This window comes from Rhynchophorus ferrugineus, unplaced genomic scaffold (assembly GCF_030347505.1).
Source record: "Rhynchophorus ferrugineus isolate W39M unplaced genomic scaffold, kcgeb_rfMv2 rfM2, whole genome shotgun sequence".
Classification (NCBI taxonomy): Eukaryota; Metazoa; Arthropoda; class Insecta; order Coleoptera; family Curculionidae; genus Rhynchophorus; species Rhynchophorus ferrugineus.
In genome coordinates, this window is record NW_027472581.1 from 50,264,385 (window position 1) to 50,286,001 (window position 21,617).

General features: G+C 32.5%; 2 protein-coding genes across 5 annotated transcripts; both read left to right on the forward strand.

Moving 5' to 3' along the window:
* Positions 1-1,614: 1,614 nt before the first annotated feature.
* Positions 1,615-4,664, forward strand: Ufl1 (UFM1 specific ligase 1). The gene is made up of 8 exons (XM_076395859.1): positions 1,615-1,766; positions 1,843-1,927; positions 1,982-2,651; positions 2,711-3,149; positions 3,212-3,475; positions 3,534-3,944; positions 4,009-4,311; positions 4,433-4,664. Exons 2-8 carry the CDS (start codon positions 1,854-1,856, stop codon positions 4,558-4,560), a joined length of 2,289 nt encoding a protein of 762 aa, XP_076251974.1. The 5' UTR covers positions 1,615-1,766; positions 1,843-1,853; the 3' UTR covers positions 4,561-4,664.
* A 654-nt stretch (positions 4,665-5,318) lies between these two features.
* Positions 5,319-21,617, forward strand: kar (monocarboxylate transporter 10-like protein kar). Of its 4 annotated transcripts, none has more exons than XM_076395871.1 (4): positions 5,319-5,750; positions 6,312-7,412; positions 21,081-21,219; positions 21,373-21,509. In XM_076395871.1, the coding sequence occupies exons 1-3, from the start codon at positions 5,468-5,470 to the stop codon at positions 21,113-21,115; spliced, it is 1,419 nt and encodes a 472-aa protein (XP_076251986.1). In that variant the 5' UTR covers positions 5,319-5,467; the 3' UTR covers positions 21,116-21,219; positions 21,373-21,509. The 4 variants fall into 4 exon arrangements, with proteins under 4 accessions (XP_076251986.1, XP_076251984.1, XP_076251983.1 ...); XM_076395869.1 differs by lacking the exon at positions 21,373-21,509 and adding an exon at positions 8,227-8,309; XM_076395868.1 differs by lacking the exon at positions 21,373-21,509 and adding an exon at positions 17,538-17,743 and having other exon boundaries at positions 21,081-21,217.

Sequence of the window (21,617 nt, forward strand, 5' to 3'; positions counted from 1 at the left end):
CCGAGGTTTACTCGAGATATTTCTCCACTCTTTGTCTCTCGGACAATAGATGTATTACCGAGCTGGCCGATATTTTAGGCCAATAACTCATTCGGCTCTTCGTGGCCTTATTCTATCACAGCCGACACGTCCCCGTCATGCTCTAACTCCAAATTGTCTCGACCTTCTCCGGCGAGCGATTAATTCATGTACCGCAAGCTGCGTGGTGCGATAACGACGCCACGTCCTTGCCTGGCCCTTGTACATCTTAACGGTGTTACCGATTACGGGCCCCCTTCTTACTAACAGTAAGAAGTATCAGTTAGGGTCATTGGATCAGCTGATAGAGTGGGGTTTAGTGCGTAGCCCAGAGGCAATCTCCACATAACCAGTCCATCTCGCTTATTCCTGCGGGTTTTTCCGACCAGGTATCCGTAACAGGATTCGCCTACCCGGTTCCAGGCAAAAAAAAAAGAATAAAGTGTAGCTAGTAATCGTCGATGTCCCATATTACGTGCCCAACAAACTGATTCAACGCGATATCTCCTTAGAGCCCATAACGAGTGTGACTCGGAGTGTTAATGCGAAGTACTCTGAAAGACTATTAGTGCATCCCAATGCACTCGCCAAACAGTTAAATGTGCCCGATGACAGTGAACTGCGTAGGCTCAAACGCAAACTACCATACGAACTGATTAATAGACACAAAGAATGAGATTTAATAATCTCCAGAATAAGCTAGAATAGTTTTTGGAGTAAGTTAGAATAGTATCTAGAATAAGATTTAGATTATAAGTTCTACAGCAGATCACTTACTGAAGTGATCTTCTACATGTTAGGATGGTCATATAATATAACGAAAATCATACAATTATACTTATTGCCCAGGGGCAGATTGGCGTTCTAAGAGATTAAAAAAATATATTTGCATTGTAGTAAGATTTATATTAAGGGTTTGAGTCCCGTTTTCTCTGTTTTTCCGCATTCTTACATCAACATTTAAACTTTAGGGCGCTTCGATTTTATTTGTTTTATTTATCATATTTCACAGTAAAAAAAAATTGGTTTTGTGTAATCAACCGCAAAAAGATAATTGAATAAATTCTAAAATGTATCAAGGCAAATAATCTAAATTTGTCTGCAATAGATTCGTTTATAACGACTACTGTATGATTGTAACTAAAATATTAATTTTCAAAGAATTTATTAATATGTTTCTTTATAGATTTTGATGGTTTCTGGTCTGTGATGAAAAAGTCTGTAATGGCTAATTGAAATTTTACTCCAAAAAGATAAGGTCTAAAATGTTTAGTGTTCCAAACAATTGACAATGGTCTTATTTCGGTTGTTGAGTATTTTATTTCCGTGTTTGTTAATATTCGAGAAGCTATCGGTCGTTCCGTTTTACCAGTATCCCTCAAGTCGGAAAGAACTAGACAAGTTACAAAATTTTAAGCATCTGTTGTTAATATGAATTATTTAACAAAGTTAGGATACATATGTTCTTATTTTTTGGTGGTATTACAAATTGTGTATATACAATTTGGTACTTATATATAATATATATTTTTTAAATATCGATATATGGAAATATCGATATTTTTTTCGGCGGCCTACACCCCTAATGCAGTGTATATTCGCAAATTGTTACCAAAGTTATCCCCACCTACGAAACTTCCTTCATAATAGTTTGGAGAGCATAATTGGCAACGCCTCACGGCACCGACAGTTTTAAATTGGTGATATTAGGTACTTCTGTCAAACGGTTGAAAGAAAGTCCTATGACGGTAACGTTTATGTTTTAAGCCATATGGAAAATCAAAACAATCCACGTATAATAATTTAAAATAACTTGTTTTGTAGAAACATACGTAATGGCCGATTGGGACGAAATTAAACGATTAGCTGCTGATTTCCAGAAAGTTCAGCTCAGTTCAACTACTCAACGGTATTATCAACATTCATTGTTTTGCTAGAGAGAACTAACTGATGTTTATTTCAGATTGTCTGAGAGAAACTGCGTGGAAATAGTTTCCTGGTTAATTGAAAAGAAATTAATTGAACTGATATTTACTAGTGATGGTAAAGAATACCTGACTTCATCTCAGCTCATAAGTGATATTCAAAATGAACTATATGTGGCAGGAGGTCGTATAAATCTTGTTGAGTTAGCAAAAATAATTGGGGTTGATTTAGCTCATATAAATACTCATATCAATGAAGTGCTGAAAGGAAGAAAGGATATTCACAATATATTAGGGCAACTTATTGATTCATCATATATAGTTAGAATTGCTGGTGAAATTAATGAAAAATTACAACAACAAGGACAAATAAATGTTGGTGATATAACTCTTTTATATGATTTACCAGCTGAATTCTTACAGCAACAAGTGTTAGAAAAGTATCTTGATAAATTGATTTTTGGAAAACAAGATAAGAATGATGCAAAAGTATTCTTCACAGAAGCTTTTATTGCTAGAAGCAAATCGAAATTAAGAGGAGCTCTTTTAGGTTTGACTAAACCTACGCCAGTTGCTTCTATATTAAGTCATGTTAGTATTAGTGAAAAATTATTTTTTTCATTATTTGATCAAAGTTGTGGATATGGTAGTTTAACCAGTAAGCTTCCTGGTGCCCAGTATATACCTAGTTCTTATTCAAGATCACAAGTGAGTTCGGATCAGTATATTATATTTTATATGTAATCTTTCAAAAATATTTTTTTAAGGTGGAGTGGGTAAATAACTTTTTTAAACAAAATGGATATCTGGAATTTGATGCTCTAATGAGAATTGGTATTACCGACTATAAAACATATTTAAAAAAGCAACTTCCTAATGAAGATTTGTTATATCTGGAATCAACTGTTATTTCTAAAAGAATATTAGACCGTGTTGAAGCTGATATTGAGGAGTGTATCGCTAGTAAAAGTTATGTAGATTTGCAGAGTAATCTTCCATCAGTATTCACTTCGAGGGATATAGAAATTTTATTAAATGAAATATTAAGTGGACAAAATAAACTACAAACCATTGTTTTACAAGATTTTGTACTTAGTAAGTTATTTTTAGAAAATGTTTTATGCAAATGTGATGAGCTTGTTAAAGAAAAAGCAACTGATTCAGTACAGTCTGGGAAATATCAACAATATATAACTGATCTTCACAGTAAGTTTTTTAAGATAAAATTATTATTTAGCAGTGTAATGTATATTTTTTAAAATAATCAGGTCATCAACATAAACCTCAGAAAAATGAAGATGTTGATGAGCGAGTAGATAAAAAAGAGGAGAGGCGCAAGAAGGCTGCAGGTGGTAAAACTGGAGGAGGAACACAAGGAAGGGAAACAAAGACCCGCTCAACAAAGAAACATACTCGAGGAGTTTCTAAAATTGATGATAATGATGAAACCGAAGCCGACATCAAAAAAACTTTTGAAATTTTAACTGAGTCTGATGTAGCATATGCTATTCAAGATTATTTAGAGGAAGAAGGTAAAATTGCAAATTATCAGTATTATGTGACAACAGTGTGTATATAAAAGTATTTTAGGCTTGGACATATTAACCGACTCCATAACCAGCTATCTAACGCCCATGTTAAACATACGGGGTTACCAAATTGCAACGGAATTGTTCCAAAGTACTGTGGCTGATCGTACAGCCAACCGTAAGCAAACTCATAATGAATTGCAATCCAAACTAAATTCACTTTTAAGCGATATTAGATTATTTGAAAAAGGTCTCAAATTGTTTCCTATTGATTTTCAACCACAGTTAGTAAAGTATCTTTTAAAAACGGTCTGTACTGATATTGTAACTGATGTATTGAACTATGCAGCAGTTGAAACAATGTCTAACGTCGTAACCGATAATTTCAATAATGAACAACGGTTGAAATTTGTAAACGAATTGCCACCAGAATTTAAAAATGCATTTCTTCCTTTAGCTAAATCTTTAACAGGTTAGTAAGCATTAACATATAACATGTATTATATATGATGTACAATTAATATACCTTTTTGTAGGTCAAAGCATCGACGATTTTATGACGGCAGCGGATCTTGCATTGTCTGCTTGTAGCATGATTATAAAAAAAGTGGACAAAAAAAAGGATAGAGCTGTGGTATTGAATCACAAGCATGAATTATTAGATAAATTAAATAATTGTGATGATGTGGCTTTAGTTTTACATTTGGCCACATTAGCTATATTTACAACGGCTACTCAATGTATGCTGCATGCCAGTGGCCGCCATATTACTACCATTTTAGCATTTCTAAAGCCATACCTGTCCACTGATCATTTTTCAGAATTGATGTCTTATCATGGTTAGTAACATTCTTATTTCCAGATAATATTTATATCTAAATAGTTTGCAGTTAAAAGAGCAATTTGCAATATTTCATCAAAAATTATGGTTAGAAATGACATAGATGTTTGTTTTTTTAGATTTTGTGACCTTAATGTTATCTAATGGTTCGGAGGCAGAGAATGCAAAGGAAAAGCTGAAGGAGAAAGTTCAAACAATAAAAGGCATCGCCACTGAATTTAAGAAGACTCAAATTGAAAAAACGTGATGAAGTAGGCAGTAGCTTAAATGTATATACCTCCAAATATATTTCTTCCCATTCGCATTATTGCTATCTATTGTTCTTAAAAAATTATATAAGTTACTACTGTTTGCACTTTTGTTTCATTTTAAGGGTTTAAAAAAATACTTAAATCATGCATTTAACACAATGGGCAATATTCCAAAATTTTTCTACCAAAATATGCACGTGAATACAAAAATACTGAACGACCTGAATAATTACTGTTAATATAACTCATTGTCTTAATTTATTTAGTATGTACAGCTGCACTAAAATGTACATGACGGCACTTATTACCATTTTTGGATAGTATTCAAGCTGTCATTGTTTTCATATTAATAGATCTATATAACGAAATTACTTTTGCCGTTGCATCATAATTAATATTTAGTATTTATTTAAAGTGACGGTGCAGTTACAAACAAAATTTTAAATGGTTTAATTTATTTTAACTTATTTTAACAACATAATTATATTTTTAGTAAGTAGTAATTTGTAAAGAAGTAAAAAGTGAGTTTACATTGCAATTTAAAGTAATATGAAAAATAAGATATTTTATAAACAACTAGTTCCAGAAACCAAAATCCTGATTTCAAAAATTATATATTTATTAATGAAAACATGGAAAATTATTATTAACCAACTTATACTAGCTATAGATATTTAAAATTGCTTTGCGCAAGCGTATGTAATCAGCGTGGCCCTGGTGGGATGTCACTCTTTTGTCAAGCGCGCACGCACGCATTGTTTGTCAGACGTTCGCTGATCTTTGTTGTGTTAATTTCGAACAGCTGATTCGCCAGCTGCCCACGTGGGACTCGCTTTCCGATCCGGTATTACGGGAATGCCCTTGTTATTGCTTCTTTTTCAAATTTAAATTGATCTAGACGACATGGTTGACGATAAGATACATCATGGTCAGGTTGACATGGAACAGAATGCCAAATTTCTAACTAAAAGCGAATCTCCCTATGTTACCACTACCGTAGCTCCTAAAAAAAATGTAGACGATTACTCCCCGGTAGACGGGGGCGTGCGAGCTTGGTCAATTATGGTGGCATCATTTTTCTGTAATGGTATACTTTTCGGGGTAATCAATTGTCATGGTGTGCTGTATAATCAGTTGTTCGAGACGTTAGAGAAAGAAGGGGTACCAAACGCTTCTGGAAAAGCCGGTAAGTTCATAATATAATTTTCTAAAGTACTATTTACTTTATTACGTGATATTTTATCAAACTATCCATTCTATATGACTTAATGTATAACATATTTATGGCGTTGGATTAATGAAAAGTTCATTGAAAAATGTCAATATTTTGAATTATTAACAACATACTCGTAGCAGTAAGAGTGATAATAGATTAAATTTTTCATGAGAATCACAACAAAACAGCTCTCGTGGCGTTTCTCGAATTACATGGTCCCATTTTTTAATTAATTAGGATCATATTTCTGTGTTTGTTATTTGTTTGTTCATTACCAAAAAATCAATAATGGTTTGTTTTATCTATAAATCTATTTACAAGGTAAAATTGTCAGCATAACATATTGAAAAATTAATTATTAAAACTTAAATATATTAATAAATTGTTATTGTATTATATATTCTATATCATATCGTAATATAGTACCATTTTTAATATATTGTTTAACGAATTAAAAAGTTATCTTGTTACATTTAAATTAAATTATATGAAATGATAAATTATTAAGACTTAGTTGTTGTATTGTTGCAGCTTTATCTGGATCCTTAGCCATGGGAATGACCTTCTTCATGTCTCCACTTTCTGGTATTCTCACAGATTGTGTAGGTATTCGGAAGACAACCTTCATCGGTGGCTTGATAGCCTCTTTGGGGATGTTTCTGTCATCCTTCTGCACGCACAACATCACCGGATTTTGCTTTACATATGGTATTATGTACGGATTAGGTGGTTCGTTAGCCTACACCCCATCACTTGCCGTTCTGGGACACTACTTCAAACGCTACCTGGGAATCGTTAATGGCGTAGCTTGCACTGGAAGTTCCGTCTTTACGATCATGATGCCGTACGTGATGGACGTGCTTATGCAAAAATTTGGCTTGATTTGGACTTTGAGGTGTCTGGCACTTATCGCTGCTTTTATTATGGCAGTGGCCGTACTATTCAAGCCAGTTAAAATGACCCCATCGCTGAAGAAAGTGCAGTTCCGAGATTTGTTTAACGTCTCTGTGTTGACGAACACCAAGTACATAATTTGGATTACCGTGATCGGGCTTTGTTTGTTTGGATATTTCATTCCCTATGTTTACGTTATATCTTTTGTAAACAAAGAATTCCCAAAAGGCGTGGACAAAAATCTTCCAGTACTATGCATCGGAATCATGTCAGGAATCAGTCGACTAGTGTTTGGATACGTCGTGGACAAAACCAACGTCAACAAAATCTTATTGCAACAGTTGTCGTTCCTTATGTTGGGGGTGCTCACAATGTTGATGCCATTATCAGCAGGAAACTTTCCTGCGCTGTTGGTGATTTGTTTAGGAATGGGCATAACGGATGGCTGTTTCATCAGTCTATTGGGCCCAGTGGCATTCGAACTGTGCGGTCGTGACGGAGGTGCACAAGCAATTGGTTTTCTCTTTGGTGTCTGTAGTGTACCGCTTACCATCGGGCCATACGTAGCCGGTTTACTCTATGATCATCAGAGAAATTTCACTCTTCCCTTCCTACTGGCCGGCTTCAACCCCACCGTTGCCTCGTTCGGGATGTTGGGCATCAGATGTGTGGGCCGTAAATCTCAAAGATCACGCACCGACTCAACCGTTCAGGAACCCCTCAGCCCTTCCATAACAGGTAGGTTGATTGACAAGCACCAGTTATCTCGTAGCTGCACTTGGACCCCTTGCACCACTGACTTTCATCTTTCTACTCAGAGAGAATACTGCTATTCCATCTTCTGATAGAATCAAAATCCAGCAACTATGTAAAGACTGATTAATTTAATAAAAATATCAGTTCTTACTAATCGTGCTTATAACATGCCTCCTATCCGTTCTATTGCTTTACCAGCTTTGTAGTCGTTAATACTAATTTATTTTAAATAATATATAATACTGCTCGACTGATGAACAAATACTAAAATGTTATCATTGTTTATTATATGATTATATAATTTATTAAACTTCAAAATTCCGCATTATTGTATTTTTGAAATTATTGTTTTATATGAAGCTTCATATAAATTTATCTTTCTTTAGTTCTTTATCTCAACTCAGTCGGATGGTATTATTTTATTTTGTGATTAAAGAAAGTATTTTAATGTAATTTTGTATATATTATACATACCGTAGATAATTGGTGGAAGTTTAGTTGATTATATTTTTATGATGTATTCAAGACGAATGAGCATTGATAAAGAGTAATTCATTTAAGTTTTTTAATTGATACGCTATATTTTGTTTTTGAATATAGGTAATAATTGTTTAGGCGGTCGTTTTTATTTATCCATGTCCATCTCGTCGTCCTTTTTTTTTTGTAAATAACTAGATCTAATCATACGATCGATAGTACTTGCAGCCGCAGCAAGCGTAACAGAGCAATTAAGATCGATTAGACGGGTTTTAATCTATGAATTACTAGGTAATTTGTAATAATTTCGCTTATTTAGGAGCTAGAACAAAGCCAAATGTAACAAAGCGTAGCGACTGTTTAATTTGGTCGTCTGCGGCATAAATCTCTTAAAGGTTGCTGGTGGGTAAGACGTTAGCTTTAGTGCGTTTTTCTTTTCGAGCTTTTGTCGTCATTTGCATGCATATTTGTATATAGACAAATAGATGTTTGTATTCATGTGTGGCTTATTGGCGAGAAATGATAATAAAACAGTTGAAAGATTCTTTGTATTGATTTTAATATATACGAATGTTATTGTTACATTGGATTACTTGATTGGAATTTCTAATTGTTAAATAATAGTAACAATTCTAGCTATCTCTAGAACTATCATTAAACAAAGTGTCTTTTGGTAATTTTGAACATATAATGATTTCATTTAGTGTAATATTTCTTTGTAGTATAAGGTTTGGACGAGTATTTCCTTATAAAAATATTTTATATGATTTTATTAGATAGATTTAGGTTGATTTTAAATATTTTTTCGTAGAACAGCAGTGATAGGATTCAACTTTTTCGAATCTATGAAACTCGCTCAGATTTTTCATACTCAGTATTAACACTGCTATATGCTTCAATAATTTCGCGTAGTTTTTTTCATAACAGTTTTGTTAATCAATTCGAGAGTAGTCCTGTACGGCTAAGTTTAACAATTTTTACAAGTTTTTCCTACCTTTTTTGAATTTTTGGCAGCGATCCAATTACTAATTCATCTTCATACTTCTTCAACAGGCTGCATCGATCTGAACAAGTGGTAATCAGAAGGTGCTATGTCTGCTTGCAAAAGTTAAAATTTTTTGAATATTATTCTAATCACATCATGAGAAAAGAACCGGTATATTTTACTAGGCTTTATCTAAGTATAAAACAGAAACTGATTTATTTTGAACTAATCAGGCTGCAGTCCCCGGTTACCGTGGTTACTCGAATATTATTTGATTGACCGTAAGATTCGTAGGTATACTCCAAAGCCACACAAAAGTATCTAGCTAACTGTCAATAATTCTTCAACAGGCGGAACATAATTTCTTTGCAATTTGCTAGTTAATATATGTACTATTATATTTTTAAAACGCGTGTTACCTTTATACAAGATGTAGCTTTCAGTGGACCACACTCAGGATCTTATTGTTTTTTTAGTTATTTACCTCCCAAGCAAAATGCTGCTGATGATTGATAAATGAGGGCTCGGAGTAGCTTGATTTTCATTTTGATTAAATTTTTCGCTTCTTCTATACGTGCCATCTAAAATGATTTCACTGAAATTATTTTTTTTAAATAAGATTATTATTTTTTCTAGCTTTTTATTTTTGTAACAAAACGTACTAGTCCTAACCTTCAGTGACATGACAATCTGCGGTTTAAAAGTTATGGTTGTTTAAGTGGAAGGAGCTTTTCACACGAAATAAATAAAAATTCAAGCAATCATCCGGTGAAAGCCGTCCAAAACGGCCAAATAGTCAAACGTCATCTGGTCATATGGCTACCATATTTTGGGATTTGCATGGACTTTTGTTCATTTACTACTTTTAGAAAGGTAAAATAATTAGTGGTGAATCTTATATGCCGTCAAATGTCAGTAATAGTTACCAGTCGCGTCACAAATCGATGAAAGTGATGATCATCATCATTAGCATTTCATAGCCGACGCATGGGGAGAGTGTCCACTTTTCAACCGATACGCTGGTATTGGAGCCTCAGTGCCAACCAAATCTATCCTCAGACAATATCAATTTCCAATTTTTCAAATTGTTTTCCATGACTTTGATCCATTTTTTTATAAGATTGAAGAAATGGCAAGAATACAAGAAATGACAAAATAAGCTTTCGAAAAAGGCGGGTTTTAATCTTTTATTATAATACTTCTCTGTCACATACACTACTTTAGAAATGCGCAGTTTGGTAGATTCAACTTACTACTTCAGCGGTATATACCACTTTGTTCTCCTGTGTTACTGATCCCAAGTACTTGAACTTCTGCACTTGTTTTAATTGTATCCCATTCTTGTTTACAATAGCATGCGGTCTGTCTGTTATCAATATTTTGGTCTTTTCTCCATTAATTCTCAAACTATATGGTTCTACAGTTTATCTATATCATGAAAAATAATGAATGCCTCAACATCTGTATCAGCGAACATCAGCGACATCTTGGATTTGACAAATCATTTCGCTCTTACACACAGCTAACGGAACCATCGTAAGACATCTGAAAGTATTTAATAATTTTTAGGGCATCATGTTTTGCGTTCAAAGCCGCAAAATGTTAGGGTAAATGTATACAGTCGAAAGCAGAGCGAAAATCAATAAAAATGATGAACGTACGCTTTCCAAATCTAATACGTTTCTTCATCAGCTGGCGTAGTACGAAAATCCTGTCTACGTAACTTCATTTGGGTTTAAAGTCCACGTATTCTTCTCAGCTTGTCTCCTCGCGAGCTCTTTGACGTTTTAATTTTGTTTGATCGATGACTTATACCTCGATGGATCTTACACTGTTCACTGTCGTTTTTTTTCAGTATAGGAGCAATTATCACTTTCTTCCACGCTGACGGCCCCAATCACTTTCCGATCGCCAAATTTATGTGAGCAGCACGTTGCAGCAGCAGTTAAAATAACGTTTCCTCATCGCCCTTAATCATTTTTGTCGTGACTTGGTCAACTACAACGATCTCACCACACTTACTAATTATTTTATTGCCGTTCGCAATTCGTCTATTGTTAACTTTTCGTCAAGGAAAACTACCTCAGGAAATAACGTTTCTAGAATATCAACTGCTGTCAGAGTTATGAATAAACCCCGAGGTGGATCATGATTATAAAGCTATTTGAAGAAATCCCTTCATTTTCGAGACGCTCATCGTGTGACTTTGTGAAGAAGGTTCCATCTATTTTTTTGAATATTGTCGTTGGCAGATTTACTCCAGCCGCTCAATTGGAACTGAGCTGCAGAAGTGATGATCATATTAAACGAATTACTTTGCCGTTCACCGTATAGTTGAGATTTGACTCATAATAACTATCTCAGTTCTCAAAAAAAGCCTATTTCCAAAACAAAGACAAATCGTTCTATAAAGAAGCTGTAAGGAAATCGGGTAACAATGAAATATAATGTTTTGAATGAATTAATTTTGCCATGTTTTATTAGTTAGTTCCGGGACTTATTGGTTCATGTTCAAATTGATATATGTGTCTTGAGTATGCAAGTTAAATGACGATTAAACGAAACCGCAATTTTTGCAACATAGCTCTATTTAAACTGTATATAGACATTTTTACATGGAAAGTCCTACCCTAACAGGTCAATTGAAAGGTCCCCGGCCTGACACATAGATGGCGCTACTAAAATTAAATCCATATGTTTTTTAGTTAGCCATAACCCTCAAAAGATGCGTGTATAAATTTGACAGCTGTCGGATTATTAGTTTGTGAATTATAGCATTTTGAGTGAAGCAACTTTTGTTATTGTGAAAAAAATGTGCTTGTTGATAAAATATTGCTTTTTGAAGGGAAAAAATACAGTTGAAGCAAAAACTTTGCTTGATGCCGAGTTTCCGGATACTGCCCCAGGAAAATAAACCATCAAGGATTAATATGCTAAGTTTAGACGTGGTGAAATGAGCATCGAAGACGGTGAACGCAGTGGACGCCCAAAAGAGGTTGTTATCGACGAAAATATTTAAAAAATCCATAAAATGATTTTGAATGACCGTAAATTGAAATTGAATGAAATAGCAAACACTCTAAAGATATAAACTGAACGTGTACTCCATATCATTCACGAATATTTGGGTATGATAAAGCTGTGTGCTAAGTGGGTGCCGCGCGAGCTCACTTTTGATCAAAAACAACGACGATTTGATGATTCGGAGCAGTGTTTGAAGATGGTCAAGCGTAATAAACCCGAGTTTTTGCGTCGATATGTAATAATGGATGAAACCTGGCTCCATCATCACTCCGAAGTCCAATTCAACCCGTTCCAAAGCGTGGGAAAAGGTAACAGTCGGTTGGCAAGATTATGGCGTCTGTATTTTGGGATTCGCATGGACTAATTTTCATTGACTACCTTGAAAAAGGAAGGACCATCAACAGCGATAATTACATAACGTTATTGGAAAGTGCTGCTTCACCAAGACAACCAACACCGTGTCCCGTCTCCAACTCACAAGTCTCAAGTCCACTCATCACAAGTTAGTGAAAACGATGACAAAAATCCATGAATTGGGCTTCGAATTGCTTCCTCATCCACCGTATTCTCCAGATCTGGCCACCAGCGACTATTTCCTGTTCTCAGATCTCAAAAGAATGCTCGCTGGGAAAAAATTTTCGTCGAATGAAGAGGTGATCGCCGAAACTAAGTCCTATTTTGAAGCAAAGGACATATCGTACTACAAAAATGGTATCGAAAAGTTGGAGGGTCGCTATAATCAGTGTATCACCCTTGAAGGGAACTATGTTGAATAAAAAAAACTAATTTTGCCAAAAAAAAACTTGTTTTACTATGGTAGGCCGGGGACTTTTTAATTGATCTGTTATTGTTTTAATCAGACTTTAATGTAAATTCGTTGAGCTTCATTTCTATTTTGAAAATACTTTTATACACATTGCTTCGTCTTTTGATGAAGAACCCAGAGGGCTGAGAATAAATAATGGCTCAATTAATAGTAGTTAATAAGGCGCGAATTTTTTGATCATAAAACTTTAAATAAACTGACTGTAGTAAAAAATCACAGAAATATTGATTTATGACAGTAATATATGATAGACATTATTCTAAAAAATATATTTTTAAGTTACAAGTTATAAGCTTTTAGTAGAAATAATAGCAGAACATTTTAAAATTCGTGATATTAAGTCAAGCGCACATTTAAAATTACACTATTTCAGACGTCAATTAATCTTTCGATCCATTTTCTGCAAAAATAACTTTTATTACTTATTGAATTTAATAAATTAGTAAAATTGCCATCATGACTATTGACAGAGACAATCCTCAAAATTAATGCTACTTTTATAATATTTTTGATATTAATTACATAATATTACAGTCAGCCTTTGGTATTGTTAAACTAATAACTTACTAGAAAGCTAAACGAATTTTAGACAGTGTAGTAATTATATATGATACAAGTATTAATAATAATTTATTATGTTGATTTGTTTTCTATTTTGGGTTTTTGGTATCTAATTACTAAATTGTCTCAGTCTATTGTCTATCTATAAATATAAATAAAATATAAATCTTAATCTACATAATGTAGTACGTATATATATATTGTTATTAGTATATATATATATATATATATATATATATATATATATATATATATATATATATATATATATATATATATACTACTAATAACAACATAAAAATTCTCGTTTATTGCATTGAAACGGGGCCAAACATTACCCTGAATCATCATGTTTTGTTTTTGGTTAACTATTAACCTATTAAGAACTACGCATTTTCACAGCCAAATTTTTTTATAAAATACTATACATTTTCTATAGACAATCTGCAATATCATATACCTAAAATAATTTAATCGATGTTAAGGGATTATATCCGCCTGGTGTCGTTATATATATTGCATGTAATTATATATTAATCAGAATATCTTCGATAATATTCTCCAACTTTCATCCAAGATTATTAAGTTCAACAGTGAAATTAGGTTGTTTAACAGTTGTTTACATTTTCATCAACAAGTATCGCTGTTGAAAATACATGCAAGCACTTAATTTAGATGTATTTTGGTGTAATGGAACTTAAGAGTAATAAGAAAATTAAATAAAAATTATAAATATAATGGAGCTGTTAACTTATTACGTAAGACGGGTTTCGCCACTTTTCGATCCCTCCCCTTGATATAACAAAAAAAAACATGAATGGGTTCCACTCCTCAATTCAATCTGTTTTAAGATAAATCATTTGCTAAAAATTATAAGGAAGAATAGGCACAATTTTAATCTTGTTTGTTTACGTTTTGTAATGTCATCTATCATTCTACTACCAAGGTTTTTATGTATCATCTTGATCAGTTTAAACCTAACCACCACTCAACAAATATATCTATTCAAACATTTAACTATACTTCGCAGATTTTGGTTTTACCCCTTTAAATGTTGAAAAAGCACGGGCAATTTTATTTTATTTAAAACTCAACGAGTTCTTTGAGTGGCGGTAGTTTCTGGGCCTCTCAGCTCAACCCTGAATCCACTTCTGCAACTCTGCATACATAAGGTATGGTTCGAATACCTCATTCATGACAACAACGTCGTTGACATCCATCCACTCAACAATGTTAACAAAGGCTCTTTTTTTATCTACTAACGGTTGATCTCTATTGGACCTACTGCTTAACGTGGGCTCTGAACCACGATCGCATAGGTAAGCTAGATGGTAAGCCAATCGACCCGTGTGTAGGCTTTAAACCGTCTATTATATTATTATTGATGAGCTACACAACTTCTAAACCTCGTGTATATACGCTTAAAGCCTAATCATTTTCAACTTTGGGATCAACGCCATGTTTCTTTATACAAAGTTTTACAGTATTAAAAGTCCTATGGAACCCTTTTAAATGAAGTGTTAATATCAATATTTGAAAACCTTTTTTGAAAATGTTTTACATCACAATAAAAATGGTAGAGACGATACCACTACTAAAGGATTTTTAAATGTCTCTATATCTTTTTACAGAATTTCATGTTTGACATTTAATTTCATGTTTTACAACAACGATATAAATTGATCATCCTCAGGATTTGTAATATTCTCAATTTTTACGTTATCATTATCTTTTTATTATCGTTTTTTAAATGAATATACCAATTTTTATAATCTTACATAAGAATTATGAATTCTCCTCATTCTCTTGTCAGAAAAAATATAACATGATCCAAGCTCGGCAAACAACCTCCTTCCCCCAAAATAATTTTTTTTATTATTATTTTTAGTGGCGCGATACTCTCCCCAATGGGCAGTAACCATTTCCTTGATTATATACACGACATGTCAACAATCACTTCATTAAGTAATTTTCTGTATAAAATATGATTTTAATTAGTTTGTCTTATTCTAAATGCATTTTAAAGTCTATATATGACCTACAACCAAATCGGATGGTGTTAAACCTGTTAGTATATCACTTCACCATCGCGTCGCATGCTTAGCTGTTTAGTGAGTATATTGGGGTGCAGTAACACTCTTTTATAGTATTTAACATAGACATTTGGAATTACACTCGTTATTGGCTCTAGAGGAATATCGCGTTGCATCAGTGCATTAGAGACATAGTAGAGCATCGACAATGGCACGCAACACTTTCTTCTGGAACCGTTATGCAACCTTTTTTAGACTTGCTTATTATTAAGTATTAATTTGTATAACAATACCTTGTTGTTTCCTTTTAGTCTCAAGTTGTTTTCGTTTAGCGAGTTTGTGCTTCTTCCAGGTTACACGTCCAGTTATATGCAGACCAAGATATTCCATACTTGGGAAGTTGACAGTTATCGATAAGCACTGGTAGGAATGTTCTTCTACGCAGGGTGAATGTTGCATGGGTAGATTTTCTGTAATTTGCTTCAATACGCCGTATCTTGAGCCACAGTTGTTCTTTATCGAGGTGTGTTTGGAGGTCCGTGATAAGGTTACTAGATCTTCGTAGGATACTAAGACGGTGGTCTGCATATATTGCCAAAGTAGTAATTTTGTGATTGATAAATCGGCTGTATATAGGAGATACAGTATCGGATCTAGTACACTGCATTGTGAAATATATGTGTATATAATTCAGTGAATTCATAGTATTGTTTTATAATGAACTAACTATCTGTGAAGTAAATTTTTAGTTATTGAAAATGTAGATGAGAGACGAGTTTCTTTAGTTTAACTTGCAACCCTATGTATCATACTCTGTCAAAATCCGACCAGTCGAACCATATATTTTGGCATTTAAGTTCCTATTTATTTTGTTTACAAATCTATACTCTTGTTCTATAATGCGGTAATAATATAGTAATAAGTAATACAGTAATATATATATACAAGCAATAAAAGAATAACCCGTATAATAGTTCGTCACGAAATTCTTGTCTAATTTTCGAAATATCATGAAATTCTGTTTGATCATTTGGTTTAGGGATGGAGTATTTTTGGTGGTCCTAATATTAAGCAACTGTAAAGTCTGAACTATAAATGATCTATAAATTGAACTGTGACTATAAATTTGCATATCTTTTAAAACTTATTCGGTGAAGTCATGCTATAGCGCGTTTAAAAAATTAATATTGTCACTCAGACAAAATTTATTCAGTTTTCATATTTTGCTTTTTTACGTCTAAAAGTAGAAAAATACAGATTTCTCATCGAGTCGTGTTGATGGCGTTGAGTGTTTAAATGAATAATGGTGTCAAAATTAGTTTGCCCATTATCGTTCCAGATTTGTTGGTGTTAAAGACGAACCTCCTTCTAGCTGAACAATCCCTAAAAAAGTCAATGCAAACATATCGAGTCAGATTACAGACATTAATATTATTGGTTTATTATTGAGTGTCCCCAACGGTTTAGAATTTTTTAGAGGCAATCATCACAAACCAACAAATATTAATGAAAACCGAGGCTAAATATACTGCGTCTGTTGCGCGTTCTAAGGATTTCCAAAATAATGCCAACCAAGAGTTATACAAATATATATCACAAATATCTTAATAAACAAATAAATAATTAGATAAATAATAAAACTATGTATAGATAAATACTCTGTGCTCCGACCGTGATGAATGCACAAGGAAAAGCCAAAGGCTACTCGCTGGATACGCTTCCACTAAGAGCCAGCAGGAACCAATTTCGGTGGCGTTTATGTACCCTTCAGATTATCAATAAATCATAGCAACCCATCAGTTATTTTGGCCTCTATGACATCAGTTTTTGGATTATTAAATAGTTATAATTTATACTTCATAGTTGCAACCATAAAACTATTATAAAGAATAAAATAAATAATATTAGTAAATAAATAAATAAATATATAAAAACTATAAAAACACCGTTTTTACAATCTTTAAAATAGTATACAGAGGTCTCTTGATTCGATCCATTATAAAGGAATGAGTAAATTTGCAGTGACAAATCAGCAGCATATTTAGCTTTACTTGCAAATCTCTCTTTCCTAAAGGGGGAAAAAGAACGAAGAGTCATTTTTAACGACCCAAAGCTTGTATTCCCCCTCCAGCAGCATCCACTCAACTTGCGCCAGCCTATCTATCCTCCGATCTATAATATAATTTATTTATAATTTATAGTAGCATTCGAAGTAGCGTCCCTGGTGAGGTCATCAGCCAATTTTGTGAAGTTATGTAGTTGTGGCTGGGATCCAGACGAATATGATGTTGTTTTGTCGATATATAACCAGATCATACAGTTCAAGGATCTGTACCGCTAGCGGATGTGAGCAAAATACATCATCAATAGCTTGAAGCGAGTTTCGTAAACCCGAGCATAAAAGCCCGTAAGTTTTAACCGCATTAGCACCAATGAATGTTATTCGTGTTTGGTGGAAAATGAAGTGTTCAGTTGGTCACAGTTGCTCGAACAGCAGTGTTATTTTCTTGATGACTTAAAGTGTTTTAAGAGAGTTGTTAAGAGAGAATTAGCGGTTATTGATTTGTGAATACATGAACTTATTTTATCAATATATCGTAATGCTGTTATCCAACTATTATTACAACAATAGGAAAGGTATTGTCTTTCATGACGACAACATCAAACAGAATATCTTAGTTATTCGGAAGTCTGAATCTTACGTCATTTAGTCACCATTTGTTCCATTCTATTCGAAACTCTCTTAATAGTGTATAGCGCGCTTCAAAAGAGGCTTCTGGAAATCAAAACAGCATTTATATCAGTTGTCTTTCAAATGTATATGAACAAATTCGCTTTGAAAATATAGGAAAAACCCGTAGTTACTGCTTCCCCAAATCATCAAGTATCAATAAATTACAATATTTGGTGCAATCCGAAAAAAACATTTAATATAAAAAATAGATAATAGATAAATTTAACTTTTACACGTTTATATATACTTTTCCTGTTCCTGGTTATTATATAAAAAATAAAAAGTTGTGAAGGTAATATGTTTATAAGATAAGCTTGTATTGCGTCATATAGCCATAGTATAAGTACTACTGTAAAAGTGAATATAAATCATGTTTGTGAAACATGTTAAAAATTGTGTGTACATGGTATTAAAAAATATGCATTTTACATTATTCGATCATATTTTATAAGCGCGTAAATCGGCAACAGTAAATGTTATAGACCATAGTAGTATAGTAGACGATGCCGACAATATATCAGTACATTGATATGTTGTTTTGGCCGATTTTTTTTCAAGAAAGTATCGATAGTTGTAAATAAGAATATCGAACATGAATTTTTCTTGTAAAAATTGGAGTGAAGGAATATCAATATGGGTAAAAATAAGTATCGACGTTTTTTATTCACTTTTAGTTTAACTTGTTGCACTTTCTGTATTAGACTATTATTTATCTGTAGTGAAGGTAATCTAAGTCTTAAATTAACATTATTTTTTCAATTAAATTAGAAACGCGGAATGTCTTTATAAAAAACAAACTCTATTTCTAATATTAATGCAAAAGAAGCTTATCACTAAGATGTAACAACTACAGTTAAGGATATTCATATTTAAACTATTTTAAAGCTGCGTTAGCATATTCTTTATGACTAATGGTTAATTACACTAAGGGAAGCATAAATGACATATAACTATATCCATATTTTTTAAATATCGAAGTCGACTTAAAATAACGATATTTTTCTCCGCGGCCGACATCCCCAGTATAGCCATAATAAAAATTCGTAGAGCCAGGCGCTCGGAAAAACCTACAACATTTCGCATGTTGTATCAGAAATTGTTCGCGGCTAAAATAGCCGACATTCCATTGTGATTCACGCTGTCATTCGCTTACTATTACTATTATACTATGGCACATAGAGTGAAACGGTCTCCAATTCGCTAAATTTAACACACATCGCGTATGTGCGAATCAGTCCTGTCCGTCCTCTCGCGCACACCTCTGTGGATGGATGGATAGCATTTTTTTTTCAATCGTCCATCCTTTTTTCTACTTATTTGCCACTGATAAAAGTTCTCGAAAATCAAATATTCACTTACACAACGAAAATATTTTTCTTCTTGCCTATTTATCTAAATATAAACAAGAATCCGTATTTGTTTTCCAAATTTAACGTCCGATAATAATTATTACAGGCTCATTTATTTTTGACAATTATGAATAATGTCGACAACATTGTATAATTGTTTTAATTAAGAGCAAATATTTTAATTCGGACATAAGCTGCAATAATATAAATTTTTGAACATGTTTTGTTTCCAATCATAAAAAAAATAACATACATTAATTTATATTCAACATATTGCAAAAATAACTAAACCTCATGTTAACACATTTTTCCTAGATTCTATTGTCTAATTAATCTATCGGATATACCTAAGATGAATTAAAATGTATTCAATTCTGTGTACAGTGATAGTTTAAATTATTGATAACAAGTTATAAAATAAATTCCACTAGGCTTATCTATTACGTCTTGTCATATTTTAAGCCCAAAATCGATAATCAAATTTACCTTTACACAACTATAAATTTTATTTTAGTATTATATTATGTTATTATTTTTGCACACATTTAATATGTAACACGATTCTTTTAAATAACAACTATTCAAACAAGTGCACGTATTTATTGTTTCTACTATCAGCAAATATGATCTGTAAGAGTCAAATTCGGATCAATATTCTGATAAAATTAGGAATTAAACCTAGCATCAACATATTTTATATATGTTACAGTTTATATTACGTAATGTAAACTTATTTGGTAAAAAGCACGGATAATTTTTATTACTTGCTAATTTTTGAAAACATTGATATTAAGAATCGAGTTGATACGTTTATTTATTCCCAATAATAATTTTAAACGTAATTAGTAATAATACATACACAGTGGCGTAAATAACATTTTATAAGCAAAAATACTTTTATTTTAATTATTTAATCTTAACTTTAATTACTACTTGTAAAATTATATAATTATTTTACAATATGATATTATCTTGACTATGCAAATTTTAATCAACGGTTTTCTAAACATGATTATTTTGTTTATTACTACTATTTATTTTAAAATTTTATTGTGAATACACACGCTGATAATTATAAAAGCTCTATTTGATGGCGCAATATTTGTGTATGAAATAAAATAATTTAATCTGAAATCAAAACAATTTATCTCTTCATAATGTTATAATAGTAAAAAAATAGACGTTTATCACATAAATAACAAGACCTATCGATAGATTGCCCGAGGAGGTCCGGCTGAATCTACACAATTATCGGCGCGTCTGGTCTAATAATAGTTTATTTACTGTTCTATTAGTCTAGTTATTAGACAATAAATATTGGACAATGTGTCTATGACGATTAAAATTGAGAAATATATTTAAATATATCGTTTTATTTTTACTTCACGAAAGTGTGATAAAATATGGAAGACACGCTTCATTGGAGTTCAAAAGTTCAACATACTATATACGGTAGTTGACCCGGCAATAATTCTACAGTGAATAATACAGCTGAATCCAAAACGATATTTTTAGTGGATCGATCATTTTATCAGCCAGACTCATAATCACAAAATTAAAAAATATGTATTTATACTACTAACAAGACATCTGGAAACATGAATCCGAACTATCATTTTGACATTGACATTGTTTTTAACCCGATGTATTTTTCTTTTCAGACACTCAACAACAAAAGCTGGAGGATCATACGTGACATACCCCCCGGTTATCACTTTTGTATTCTAAGTTCCTAAAATAACGAAATCCGTTGTGTATCTTGATAAGATTATTTAATTAAAGTCCTAGCAAATGGAATAGGTTAGTATTATGTTTTGTTAGTGTAATTTTGATATATTTTTGTTAATTGTATTTATTTTATATTTAACAATTTTTATAATTAGTTTGTCATGTCCTTATTATTTACATGTCCATAGATTTAAACCTGTTGTAAATTATACTGAATTTTTTCAGTGTAAACGAATGTGTCTTAAAATTCATGATGAATATCGAATATATCAATGCAAACCTAGAGTGCCTATTTAGAACATATTTTTATATTTATGTGTCTGTTGAGTATTCCAATTTTACGAAGTACTACTGTATTAAACTACATTTCATATAAACTCCTCATAGTATTAGATTATTGCATTACTGTAATTTAATAAATAAATTGTTATAAAATAAAGTGACAAGTAAAAAACTGTCAAACGCACAAA

Bases quoted from the DNA above. Each gene is read 5' to 3' on its own strand.
- Ufl1 (XM_076395859.1), top strand. From the start codon at position 1,854: ATGGCCGATTGGGACGAAATTAAACGATTAGCTGCTGATTTCCAGAAA. The intron at 3,476-3,533 runs GTAAAATTGCAA...AAAGTATTTTAG, and splicing joins AGATTATTTAGAGGAAGAAG to GCTTGGACATATTAACCGAC. The intron at 4,312-4,432 runs GTTAGTAACATT...TTGTTTTTTTAG, and splicing joins AGAATTGATGTCTTATCATG to ATTTTGTGACCTTAATGTTA.
- kar (XM_076395868.1), top strand. From the start codon at position 5,468: ATGGTTGACGATAAGATACATCATGGTCAGGTTGACATGGAACAGAAT. The intron at 5,751-6,311 runs GTAAGTTCATAA...GTATTGTTGCAG, and splicing joins AAACGCTTCTGGAAAAGCCG to CTTTATCTGGATCCTTAGCC. The intron at 7,413-17,537 runs GTAGGTTGATTG...TATAATTTATAG, and splicing joins CCTCAGCCCTTCCATAACAG to TAGCATTCGAAGTAGCGTCC.